We start from the raw sequence: 14,131 nt of genomic DNA, 5'->3' as shown, positions 1-14,131 counted from the left end.
TTTGTTTTTAGCGTGCCATGTGTCCTTGTGGACTTTCACGGTATCTGGCTTAGGCCCCGCCCGCTCCGAGAAAAAAAATTCTGCCCTTTTTTACTTTTAAAACCGTTAAAACAATTAGCGATACCTCCGGGGGTGTAATTTAAGGAGGGTACAGCGCTGCTGTCCCCCTAACCCTCTGGTCCCATTGGGGGAGAAAGACATTTTTGCAGATTTCTTTTACCTTGAAAGTCTCCCTCCACACGCTGCTGCAACCAGACATGGACTGAGCTTTACAGTGAAGACAACAGAGTAAGGCATGTGCATAGAATTCCTCTAGTGGAGAAGGCATGGCAAAAATTTTTCCCCTAATGGAAGAAATACATAGGTGCTTTTAATACCCAAGTTTCTTCCCTTACCATATCCCCGCTACAGGATTTGCTGAATCAACAGACAATCTAGCCTTCACCCATCACGGCGGACTGCGTTTAGCAAACCTTCAAAGCACCGGATATCTAAAATGGGGTTCCCACTCTCTTGGACCTGTAAACCACCCCATCAGGAAGCTTTAGGTAATGTAGCAAGACCTAACCCCTGGCTTCCTGGGCTCCAGTCCTCCAAAGAAAGCAAAACCTCAAGCTTCGGATACGAGGCCCCAGGTACTATCCTTTTAGGCCTTAGCAGCACTTTGGATGTATCTGGTCTTCATTGAGGCTATTTAAATCCAGCATGGATCCCTCCAGTGGAGCTCCTCAGAGCACATCTTCACTCGTGTCCAAGACCTTAGACACTGGCGAAAAAACTGATGTGCTCCTGGAAGGAGGAGGGGTTATATAGGGAGTGAACTTCCTTGATTGGGTATAACCAGTGTCCATCACCTGAAGGTGCCCTAGAACCAATTAAGGCTCTGTGTCCCATGATGTACGATAAAGAAATGGTTTTTGCAAACAAGTCATTTTTCTTCAATAACGTGCACTGATGAGGCTGCACCGAGAGAGGGCACTAATGGGCAATGGGGAGGAGGCACTAATTATCAGTGTAGATATCCCCTTTCCCACTAGCTGGTTACCGGCTCTCTACTCTCCTCAGGATGTGATAGTTGTGAGGAAAGGAATGCCGATACTGACAAGTGTGTTCACATCCCGATCAGCTGTGACTGGAAACAGCTGATCACGTGGTAAAGAGTCTCTGTGATTGGGGCTTTACCCCGATCTTTGAGCAGCTGTGTCCGAAGTATCAGCTAATCCCCCACTCAGTAGTATCCCCCAGCTCTGCTGATCCTCCTCTCTCTAGTCCCCACTCAACTGCTCCCATGCTGTGCAACATCTGATCGTTTCTTCTGCTCTAGTCCCCCATCTCTGCTGAGCCTCTGCCACTCAGTCCTCTCTCTTTGGTCCCCGATCACCTTCCGCTATAGCGTTCCCATGTTGCACACCACAACTGCCGTCTGCTAGTTGCTTCAGTCCTTACCCCCCCACTCACCTTCCTGCTGCTCCACGCTGCACACCAGATGTGACATCTGCACCAGACACTCCCAGAATATATACCAGAGATATGCAATTAGCGGACCTCCAGCTGTTGCAAAACTACAAGTCCCATGAGGTATAGCAAGACTGACAGACAAGCATTACACCCAGAGGCAGAGGCATGATGGGACTTGTAGTTTTGCAACAGCTGGAGGTCCGCTAATTGCATATCCCTGATATATACACATGAACCGAAAGTGACTGCTGATGATGTTATTTACGGTTTGCTTGTCTGTTCCCAGTGCATCCTGTGAGATCTCATATCTCCAAAACAAAGCAACGCCATCTCTGAATAAAAGCCTCTTAAAAGCTCCAGTTGCTGTAAGCGAGCTTGCTTTGGATATGCTTTGAAGCACCAAGAACGCGACATGGGGTATTCATTTTTGAAGGAAAGCAAAGTACTACGTGCGACCAGGACTGTAAGGTGACCATTTTATTTAGGGACAGGGGCTTTGATTGGCATTCAGAATAAAAAATAAAAAAAATAAAAAAAAAAGCGTTTCTCTGGCAGATTAGGACTGGCAAGATGGCGGCCATATCTGCAGTCAGTGTCTGCCTAATAGACTGCTACACGGGCGGCACAGTGGTGTAGTAGGTAGCACTCTCGCCAAGCAGTAAAAAGGGTCACTGGTTGAAATTCCAACCACTACCCTACCTGCCTGGAGTTTGCATGTTCTCCCTGTGCCTGCATGGGTTTCCTCCCACACTCCAAAGACATGCTGGGAGGTTTATTGGCTTCTGTCTAAATTGGCCCTATTATATGAATGTGAGTTAGGGACCTTAGATTGTAAGCTCCTCGAGGATAGGGACCAATCTGAATGTACATTTAAAGCGCTGCGTAAATTGACGGCGCTATACAAGTACCTTAAATAATAATAATAAACCACAGCAGGAAGGCACGGAAGTGAGGGGAATAGATGGACTGGCAGTCCCCTGTTCCCGGGCTCAGGATGGAGGAGGATCAGCACGCACTGGCGAGACGAAGGCCCAGAAGATGGCGAGTGCGTTTGTTCCGTGGCGGCCTGGATATCACCGCCAGTGGACAGTAACCCCTCTCAATATCCGGCCCAGGGCAAGGCAGGGGGTGTGGGGGAACGGTCTGGGTCTTTTTCTGGGATCACCAGACCAGGAGATGCACAGATGGTGGAGGATTGCAATCAGCTCCTCTCCAACACGTCCGCTGCTGCTCACATTAGGACACGCGTCCCCCCCCCCGTCCCCCCCCCAAAAAAAAAAAAAAAAAAAAGCGTTTCTAATGCATTATGAAGTGAAAACAAGCCCTAATTTCTACTAGACTCCAATGGCCGTGGGAAAGGTAAAGTGTCTAAAGCAATAAGCTTCAAAGTGCCCATCACTCTAGTTCAAGTAATAAAATAAAATGAAAACTTCCTACGTTTGTAACAGAAGACCGAAAAAACTAAAACAAACAAAAAAAACCCCCAGACACTTACTTTATCTGCATCGTTGTCGTCAGAGTTAACGCTCACCACGCTGCTGTTCGCTCGCAGCCACTGAAATTCCTTCAACATCTGAGCACCTTTTGGTCCATGTTCATAAGGCAAGAAGAACAAATCGGCCAGCAATTGTAAATCGTCCAGGGTGACGGCTTCGGCGGCATACAAAGGCTTCTCATTAGGCCCAGGGATAAAAGGCTCCTTACTGATCTGTTCGTCGGTCTGCATGGGAGCGATGTCGCCGCACACATCATCCTGCATACACGATTCCAAGGACTTGGCTTCCCCTACGCTTTCTTTGTCTGTGTCCATTGGCTTCAACTCTTCTGACATTTTTGCCTCAGTAATGTCCGTCAAGATTTGGTTCACATTCTTGTTGACGTCCTCGACTTTCTCCTCCACCATTTCCATAGGCTCTTCCTCCAGCTGTTTCTTCTCCTCCTCTTTGGCCAGCATGGGTGGCTCGGCGCTCAGCGCTGTTCCCTGGCTCATTATGGGCTGTTGGTAAACGGAAGTAACGATGGTTGAAGCATTTAGAGACGGAGAGGATATTAATGGCGCCATTCCGACGACGCCAGTCTTGGCCCCGCTGTGAGCGACTTGCCTGCCTGAAAAATGGTAAGGTACAGTTAATAAATAATAATAAGACGCTCTCTTTTTTTTTACTTTAGTCACATTTTCATTAAGGCCCCTTTCACACTGGGGCAGGAGGTACGTCGGCGGTAAATCGCCGCTATTTTTAGCAGTGCTTTACTGTCGAATTTCCGGCATTATTCGGCCGAGATAGGGTTAAAAACCACCACAAAGCGCCTCTGCAGAGATGCTTTGCCAGCGGTATAGCCACGGTGCCCCATTGATTTCAATGGGCAGGAGCGGTTTATACACTGCTCCAAAGATGCTGCTAGCAGGACTTTTTTTTACCACCAGGGTGAAAGCCCTTGGCCGTTTCAGAGCGCTATTTTTAAATGCTGTATTGCCTGCAAATGGCGCGTGAAAGGGGTCTAAAAAACAGCTACAATAACCTCTTACATTAAAAGTTTTTCATTTTATTTTTTATTTTTTTTAAGATTTATACTTACCTAGGTGGATGTAGCATAGGTCCGCCAATGCTGCATCTGTCCCCTGGCACCTCCAACACTGAGAACCGAGCAAACACCACCGATCGCGTGGTTCTCAAAGCTTTGTGGGTAGAGAGCTTCTGACTATCAGTCAGCAGCTCTCTGCTCTGCCCCTCCCGTGCTCACTGCAGTGCTGGGCTGTGGAGGGGGGTGGGAGTGATCGGCTCAGCTTCTCAGCACCTCCCAGGCATGTGTGCAGGATCCGACTCCATTGTCGCGATCCTGCCCAAGCCAGGACCGGCTTTGACACCAGCCGACAGCAGACTTTAGTCCACTGTCTGCAAAAAATGGGTCACAGGATTGCAGAATAAACTGATTTTGATAGGTGCCCGTTGCGACCACCGGGGGTGTCAAACCGGTGGCCTTCCAGCTGCTGCGGAACTACAAGTACCATCATGCCTCTGGCTGTGGGAGTCATGCTTGCAACTGTCAGCCTTACAATGCTTCAGGCTGGGTTCAGGCTATTGTGAATTGGATGCGGGTTTCTCCACATTCAATTTGCATGTCAGGAGATAAGGATCGGCTCTCTATAGAGCCGATTCACATATCTCCGGAGCGGCTCTGGTGTGAATTGGTGTGAATTGCACAGGAGTCCTGTGCATCTATTGGTCATTTTCAGGTCCGAATTCAGCCGAAAATTCGGACTGAAATCGGACCTGAAACTGAATGGAGACACACCAGACCCCTGTTGTGAGCTGCACCGTGCTGCGATGTGAACCCAACCTCACGGGATTTTTAGTTCTGCAACAGCTGGAGGATCTGCGACTTCTGTGGCTAGGTGATTGGAGCGAAAGTTCTCCTCCCTTGCCCCTGCAGCAGTCTCCTTGGACACAACAGGTCCCAGAAGACTGCATTCACTATGGGCAGCGCTGCTTGCGCATGCGCAGTGGGAAATTGGCTGTGAAGTCACAAAAGCAGGATGTCCATGGTGAAGATGCTGGCGCTGAAGAAAGAAGACAGTGAGTGAAACCTACTAGGGTGAGCACACCACTGGATCGTGCGACAGGTGGGTGTTAAGTGTTTGTAGCTCCCGACTTTTTTTTCCCCACAGGAGACTGGAAATCCTCTTTAGGCTGGGTTCACACTGCTGCGGGGGGAGATCCGGATGTGATTCGCACCGCAAATCACATCCGATCTCCGTAGCGCTGCGAGTTCAGCCATACAGATAGTATGGCTGAACTCGCAGCGGTCCCGCAGCAAACTCGCACGGGACCCTTTTTTGGGTCCGCAACGGAATCGGATCGCATGGGGGTTCACACCATGCGATCCGATTCCTGTGCGAGTCGGCAGATCGCACTGCGATATGCCGACGGATCTGGGGGTGTCATTAACATAACATTGACACCCCCAGCCGTCCGCATAGGGCAGTGTGAACTGCCGGCGGGAGGTGTGCGATGCGGGAAAACGCCGCGGATTCGCGGCGTTCCCGCATCGCAGCAATGTGAACCTAGCCTTAAAGTGGTTGTAAAAAGGCAGCAGTCCCCTTCAGCCCCAAGCTGCTTGCTGTGGGGGCACTAGACAGGAGGGAGGGGCAAAGAGCGCCAAAGAGGGACCCAAGAAGAGGAGGATCGGGGCTGCTCTGTGCAAAACCATTACAGAGCAGGCAAGTATGACTTTTTTTTGGTATAAAAACAAAAAACACATGCGCCTTTAGCATCACTTTACGTCGGGTTCACACCTATGCGAATTAGATGCGGGTTTCTCCGCATCCAATTCGCATAGCAGGAGAATGTGACTGGCTCCCCATGGAGCCGATTCACACATCTCCGTTGCAGCTGCGGAGCGCACTGCAGAAACACTGAGTCTTTGGCTCCGTTTCAGGCCCGAATTCAGGCATAGAATCGGCCCTAAAATTAGGAAAAAGGGATGCACAGCGCTCCTGTGCAATCCACAGCGGGTTGCCATGTGAACCTGGCCTAAAAAGGTAAAAAAAAAAAAAAAAACATGCAGAACACCCCCCGCCCCCCTCCAGACCCCCTTATACTTACCTGAGCTAGACCTCAATCTTCCAGCGATGTGCATAAGAGCCGCCCTCATGAAGCTTACAATCTAAGGTCCTTAACCACTTGCCGACCAGCGCACGACGATGTACGTCGACAGAATGGCACGGGCAGGCAAATGGGCGTACATGTACGTCCCTTTAAATTTGCCGCCCTGCCATCGGGAGCGCGCCGACGGCGGCGCGCTCCCGCTCTGGTCGGGACCCCCGTGAGTCCGCGATCGTCTCACGGAGCGGCCAAGTGAAGAAATGCCGTTGTAAACAGCATTTCTTCATTCTGCCTAGCAACTAGTGACACTGATCTCTGCTCCATGTTAATGGAGCAGAGATCAGTGTCACTAAATGAAAGCCCAACCCCCCCACAGTTAGTAACACACCACTACACTGCCACCCACTGGTTAACCCCTTCACTGCCAGTGTCATTTACACAGGAATCACTGCATTTGTATAGCAGTGATTACTGTATAAATGACAATGGTCCCAAAAATGTCCGATGGGTCTCCCACAATGTCGCAGTCACAATATAAAAAAAAAAAAAAAAAAAAAAAAAAAAAAAAAAAAAAAATCGCTGATCGCCGCCATTACTAGTAAAAAATAAAAATAAAAAATTATTAATAAAAATGCTATAAAACTATCCCTATTTTGTAAACGCTATAACTTTTGCGCAAACCAATCAATAATCGCTTATTGCGATTTTTTTTACTAAAAATATGTAGAAGAATACGTATCGGCCTAAACTAAGGGGAAAAAAATGTTTTTTTATATATTTTTGGGGGATATTTATTATAACAAAAAGTAAAAAATAATGCGTTTTTTTCAAAATTGTCGCTCTATTTTTGTTTATAGCGCAAAAAATAAAAACCGCAGGGGTGATCAAATACCACCAAAAGAAAGCTCTATTTGTGGGAAAAAAAAGGATGTCAATTTTGTTTGGGAGCCACGTCGCACGACCACGCAATTGTCAGTTAAAGCGACGCAGTGCCGAATCGCAAAAAGTGGTCTGGTCTTTGACCAGCAAATTGGTCCGGTCTGAAAGTGGTTAAACTCACATTTCTACACACACACACATAGTAGTGACAATTTAGACAATTACCCTACCAGCATGTCTTTGGAGTTTGGGAGGAAACCCACGCAGCAACAGGGAGAACATACAGGCGCCAGGCAGGGAGAGCCCTGGCTGGGAACCGAAACTGAAGACCCCAGTGCTGCCCGTCGGAAGTTTTAACCGCTTAGCCACTGTACACTGTTCTTTTCTCCAGGAAAGATATTTGAGTTTCATTGCTCATTAATTGTCCTTGCAAGCAAGAATATTAACATCGCTTTAAGGTCTAGGTTCACCTTTACGAACATGTTACACCCATATTGAGGACAGGTGAACTCATCCATTAAAGTGGTTGTAAACCTTACAAACCACTTTGACCTACAGGTAAGCCTAGATTAAGGCTTACCTGTAGGTCCAAGCAATATCTCCTAAACCTATATGGTTTAGGAGATATTTGCCCGAAAACGGGCACCGCTGTCTACGGCGCATGCGCCGTAGACAGCGGCGCGCAGGCGCACTGAGCGCGGCATTTCCAAGAATGGAGCTGCCGCGCGTGTCGACTCCCGTGCGCATGCGCGGGAGTGACGTCATCACGACTTCGCCGAATGACAGCGGCGGAGCTGCGAGACGCCACCAGCAAGATGGATGCGGCGGACTACAGGGGACAGCGGCGACTTCGCTGGCTCCTGTGTCAGGTAAGTGACACATAATGGGCTACTATGCGATGCATAGTAGTCCATTATGCTTTGCCTTTGCAGGGAATGAAAGAGGAAGTAAACCCATCAGGGTTTACTTCCTCTTTAAGTGCTTATTTTACCCTCCTAATATGTGATGATCGGTATGGAATGTGTAACGTACTGCTGTACTGAAGAGGCACTCCGAACTCCTGCAGCCAGTCTGTCAGAGCCAATTTCAGAGCCATCTGAGGACTGTACAGCACGTCCGTCTCCAAGTCTTCATCGCTGCCTTCATTTTCTAGTTTAATCTGTATGGACACTGTGCTGTCTTCACTATCCGCTGCAAAAAGAAGAAAAATGAATAAGTCAGTACCAAAACGCTGGAGGGGGTGACAATTCCTATATTTTTGAATGGCCGCTGCACCTTTTCCAAATATAAGACCTACACACAACTTACAGACCTCAGATACAGGAAGATCTCACTGCCTTGGCCCCCCACAATGCTGAACACCAATGATTCCAGTATTTATCCTCTGACCTGTCCTGGATGCCGCAGCCATAGAGTAAAGCTAACCAAACATGGCCGCCCAGTCTCGTACTTTATCGGTTTTCAAGTGGCTGTAATGGGACGATATGCAGCTGCAGTTGACACCCATGTACCTTTTTTATTTTTTTATATTGAGCCGGCAGTCTCTCTTTTAAAAGCAATTCTAGCAGCTAACTAGCCGCTGAATTGCTTTTACAAGCAGCAGGAGTGTGTGTGTGTGTGTGTGTGTGTGTGTGTGTGTGTGTGTTGGGGGGGGGGGGGGGGGGGGGGATTTCCTCCCCCCCCCACCCCTTCAGCAACTTGCTCGGGCTCTCCCATCGCACTGGGAGACCTGAACTACCATTGGACACATCCGCCGGCTGGTCAAACACCCAAAGAAAGCTAGGATTGGCTCTCAGCTATGGTGAAGCAATGACATGACATCACTTCCGTTTTACCCAGATGTTAACTGCCCCATATATATATTAAAAAAATAAAAAAGGCATTTGAAAACATAGATCTTTGAGTTTTTAATGCTTTTAAGGGCCGAGGAGGAATTTGGGGTATTCTAGACCCCAGATTTCTCCATAAAGAGTACCTGTCACATGAAAGTTTACATTTTCTTGTGACAGCAATAAAAGAGAGAGAGATAGATTATATATATCTCTAATAAAAACATTTATGTTACTCAAAACTTTATTAAACGGTCTCTAACTTTTTTTGAACAACTTTATTGCTTTCACAAGGGTTGAACATGGCTTGTGAAAGTATGGGCCAAGACAGGTCCTCTTTAGACCCCAGATTTCTCCTCTGGATTCCAAATGCAACCAATCGCACACAGATCAGCTTGATTCCCTGCCGTTTCTAGGGTCCCAAAGATGGAGGAATGACGTCAGTTCCTCTCTGTGTAGTGCCGCCGTTGGGTCACATCGTTCCTGGGCTCTGCAATCACATGGCAGACCCTGGAAAATGCGGCGGCGGCATAATGACTGTTGGTAAAAAAGGGAATTACCTGCTGAAAATATGCATACCGGGATGGTGCAGCTGCAGGCATCATCTCTGTATGACTAATTCAATCCAAGGACGTCATATGGCTTCATATGGGTGGGAAGTGGTTAATACCGGCTGCTTGGCCCTGAATGGTCAAAAGGTTGGTGTAATAGCTCTTGCCATGTCACCATAGTAAATACACTACAATCTAATTGTCAATCATGCTGTAGTGTGTACAGTACATTGATTTTTTTCCCCTAACCACATTTAAAATATTTTACTGTTGCACACTTACCCATTACGACATCCTTCCTCACGCCATTCATGTTGGATTTATACCACGTAGCAAGTGTGTGAATGGCCACATAATTTGACTCGAATTCGCAGTTTGGATTGGTCAGCACTCCCCGGAGTCTAGGAATGAGCTCGGTGGATCGTCCCTTGTAAGGGCCAAGGAACAGCCTCTTCTGATCGTAGTCATTGGCATGTATGTTGTCCCAAATCAGCGGTGACCTCTTGATGATTTTGGAAACCTCTTCAATGGATTCCACAGAAATGTCTTTGGAAACCACTTTCGGGCCTGAAGGAAAAATGGTCACATTTGAGTTAAAAAGTTCCAAATGTTATTTTCCGCCATGTCTCTTGGGGCTCGTTTATACTCGTTTCAAAACGTGCCATTGGACATACTTTTTAAAAGCGCTCTGGATGCCAATCAAAGCCTCTGTCACTAAATAAAATTGTAACATTACAGTTCAGGAAATACGTTACATTTACTTCAAAAATAATCCCCCCCCCATGCTGCTTTCTTGGTGCCATCAGGTGACTGTTAACACTGTATTGCTTTGGTCACAGTGTGTAAAAAGGAAAGCTAACACTGTACTGCACTGGTGATCATAAATAGAAAAAAATAGGATTTTTAAAACAGCTTACCTGTAAAATCCTTTTCTTGGAGTACATTATAGGACACAGAGCAGAGCCTCAAGTATTTACTTAGTGGGTTATAGCTACCTTCAGGTGTTGACACTGGCACACCTAATACAGGAAGTTGACTCCCCTATATAACCCCTCCTACTCCCAAGAGTACCTCAGTTTTTGTAGCCAAGCAATATACTTGCACCCCATAAAACAGAGGGATGGGAGCTCTGTGTCCTATGATGTACGCCAAGAAAAAGGATTTTACAGGTAAGCCGTTTAAAAAAAAAAAATCCTATTTTCTTTATCGTACATCATAGGACACAGGGCCTCAAGTATTTACTTAGTGGGACGTCCCATAGCAATGCTACTTGAGGGGAGGGAAACACAACCCGTAGGGCACCCGCAGAACTTGAGGACTTATACTCCTGCCTGCAGCACACTGTGCCCGAAGGCGATAGCAAAATTGTGAATGTATGGACCGAAGACCAAGTTGTGGCCTTGCAGATCTGGTTGGAATTCCAACTTTTTATCTGTTGGATCCTTTAGCATTTGTGTATTGTCCACTGGACAAGTCAAACTTTTATTCACACTGGAAATGGCAGCATCTACTGTTGGAACTTTCCATTTTTTTGGTGAATTTTTCCTCCATAGGATAGAGAACTGAGAATCTCTTTGGAGGGAGAAAATGCTTATCCGGATGATTCCATTCGGCATAAATAAGCTTCTCTAGTAATATGTGGATTGGAAAAGACATGTCCATGTCTTTAAAGCGGAGGTCCACCCTAAAATGGACCTTCCGCTCATCGGATTCCTCCCCCCCCTCCGGCGCCACAATTGGCACCTTTCAGGGGGGAGGGGGGTGCAGTTACCTGGATAATCCAGGTAACTGCACCCACTTCCGGGCTAGCTCTCTGCGTAAAGGGGCGTACGTTACGCCCCTTTCCGCAAGCGCCCGCCCCCTTCAGCAAGTGCCCCGCTGCCTGCTGGGAAACACACAGCTCCCAGAGGCAGCGGGGACCGTCCGCATTGCGCAGCGCGGCTCGCGCATGCGCAGTAGGGAACCGGGAAATGAAGCCGAAAGGCTCCATTTCCTGATTCCCATACCCAAGATGGCGGCGGCAGGACCCGACAGACGACTTAGCGATCGGCTTCGGGTGCCGACACCGCGGGCGCGCTGGACAGGTAAGTGTCACTATTTTAAAAGCCAGCAGCTGCAGTATTTGTAGCTGCTGGCTTTTAAAAAAAAAAAAAAATTAAAAAAAAAAAAAACGCGGAGTCCCGGTGGACTCCCGCTTTAACATATATCCCTGCCCTTTCCCCCATTTAGGGGAAGAAGAGACCCCCCCCCCCAGCTGCTGAGACACACACTGTTTCAAGCAGTTTTAAACAGGGTATTACATTTTCTTCCTCTCTCTAGAGGAGTACTTAAGCCTTAAGGCATTACAATATAGTTTAAAGAAAAGTCATAGGTGGACTTTGCAGTTCCTATGCTTGTCTCTTACCTTTTCCTAGCTGCAGGAAACTGCTGTAAACAGACAGATCCAAACTTCACCCATCACGGCGGGCAGTGTGGTTAAACCTTCAAAGGCTGTGGCCCTATTAATAGGGGTTCCACTCCTTTGGACCATGTATAGCACCCCTCAGGACATCTTTAGGTAACGTAGCAAGACCACAAAAAGAGTCCTGGTTCCCTTTTGCCCTCAAAGAGAAGCATTACAGGCAAAACCTCATTCTATGCGGGGGCCGGGTACCATACTGGAGCCACAGTGGCGGGATGGATCCGGTTGTTGGAGGCCTTTTAAATGCAGCATGGATCCCTCCTGGATCTCCGCAGAGCACATCTTCACTCGTGCCAACACCTTTAGACACTGGCAAAAAAAACTAAACGTAGGTACTCCTGGAAGGAGGGGTTATATAGGGGAGTCAACTTCCTGTATTGGGTGTGTCAGTGTCAACAACTGAAGGTAGCTATAACCCACTAAGTAAACACTTGAGGCTCTGTGTCCTATGATGTATGATAAAGAAATATAGGTTTTAATTTTCCAAAATATTGCGACCAAAAAAAAAAAAAAAAAACGACAACTTAATTTTTGAAGTCGACATGCCTCTTACCAAATACCTTGGACGGTCTTATTTTCCCAAAAAGGGGCATTTTTGGAAAATAAACATTTGGGGGGTATTTGTACTTTCCTGGTGTTTTCAGGCCTCAAGAAATTAGTCAGCCATCAGTACATCACGATTTATCGATTTTTCAGATATACATCCCATAGTTTCCTACAGACTAAATAATATACACTGATTTGGGTTATTTTCACCAAAGAAATTTAGCAGAATAGATTTTGACCTAAATTTATGAATAAAAATTGGCCTCCGTAGTACCTGCTATTTTTGTTATTGGTGAATTTTTTCAGTAAAATCCTTGAAATATAAAAATTGTTTGCAAAATTTTATAACAAAAAAAATAAACAACACACCCCATTTGTTTATGCCCAAAAACTGGAAGTGACATCAAAAGTGGGTCCGGTCCTACAAAGGCATAAATCAGGGTGGGGGCCATCTTGGTCTCACTTGACTTTGTGCCCAGAAAACGGGCAATCGGATCGCTTCCGGGTTTACAGACGGCTCTCGTAAGCTTGGAAATGTCCAGGAAGCGCCTATAAAAGTGATCCCACGATAAATCCGCCAGCAGTGGGCAGTTGGCAAAAGTTCATTATGGTTTATTTTTCCCCCAAATAAATCTGACATTTGGCAGGTGGAGCCTTTGGCCCCTTTTTCAGGCGCTCACTTTGCAGTATTCAGAAGACACTAGGGGTGCACCGAATGGGTTTTTTGGTGCCGAAAACCAAAAAACAGTTAAAAAAAAAAAAAAAAAAAAAATATTAGGAGTAAAATTATATATATATATATATATATATATATATATATATATATATATATATATATATATATATATATATATATATACATATACATACACATATATATACACACATATATACATACACACACACACACATTATATATATATATACACATATACACACACACAGATAGATAGATAGATCTATCTCACATACATAGACACACACACACACACACACACACGTATTATATTATATTTGACTTTTTAATATCAATTTAAATATGAATTTATTGTTAGCCATTGGCACCTTTGGTGCAAGAAAATTCAGTCCGCAGTCTCCAACCATCTCTTGTATCATGTCCCAAGTCTCTAACCATCTGATTATACAGGAGATGATGGTCAGAGACTGCAGATATAATACAAGAGATCAATGCAGCCTCACCTGCTCCCCCCAGATGCAGCCTCACCTGTGCCCGGATCAGAGCGGCAATCTCCGTGTGTCCTGGAGCTGTGAATTGAATTGCCCGGGCGGCTGCAGTAACAATGTCCCATCTCCTGTAATTACATCACGCTGATTAAATTTCCCGCCATTGGATCAGTGTGCCGTCTGTCACAGAACGCGGAACATTGTTACTGCAGCCGTCCGGGCAATTTAGCTCCGTGACACGTGGAGATCGACGCTCTGTGGGGAGGGGAGGAGAGGAGGGGGGGAGGACTGGGGCGAGCCAGGAATACGCCCCCACAATGGGTGGCACCAGGGGGCCCACCCAGGCCCCGCCCCCATTATGGGAAAGATTTTTCTTTCGGCAATGGGTCGAAGACACAATTTTCGGCCAATATGTTTCGGCGGCCGAAATTTTGGTGCATCCCTAGAAGACACTAACTCTCGATGACATTTACCTACAAAAAGGTATAGAAGAGCGACCATCTCACCTGTCCAGAGGACATCGATCCGGGGAAGCAACCTCTCACCGACTGTGCGCAGGTAAGGGGACTGAGAAACATTTGGGAAGCAGAAGGTGCCGCAATATTCTATAACAGAAAG

General features: G+C 46.7%; 1 protein-coding gene across 1 annotated transcript in view; it reads right to left on the bottom strand.

Moving 5' to 3' along the window:
• OGA (O-GlcNAcase) overlaps nt 1-14,131 on the bottom strand; it is a 96,611-nt gene that overhangs the window by 43,400 nt on the left and 39,080 nt on the right. Inside the window, 4 exon segments of the mRNA XM_077455681.1 lie at nt 2,954-3,564; nt 7,974-8,132; nt 9,604-9,888; nt 14,020-14,118. Coding sequence (XP_077311807.1) covers nt 2,954-3,564; nt 7,974-8,132; nt 9,604-9,888; nt 14,020-14,118 — 1,154 coding nt within the window.

The sequence above is a fragment of the Lithobates pipiens genome, unplaced genomic scaffold, assembly GCF_037356315.1.
Source record: "Lithobates pipiens isolate NorthernLeopardFrog02 unplaced genomic scaffold, aLitPip1_a1.2 Scaffold_25, whole genome shotgun sequence".
NCBI classification, from domain to species: domain Eukaryota; kingdom Metazoa; phylum Chordata; class Amphibia; order Anura; family Ranidae; genus Lithobates; species Lithobates pipiens.
The sequence above is the reverse complement of the archived record's forward strand: the minus strand, read 5'-3'. Positions and strand labels throughout refer to the sequence as shown.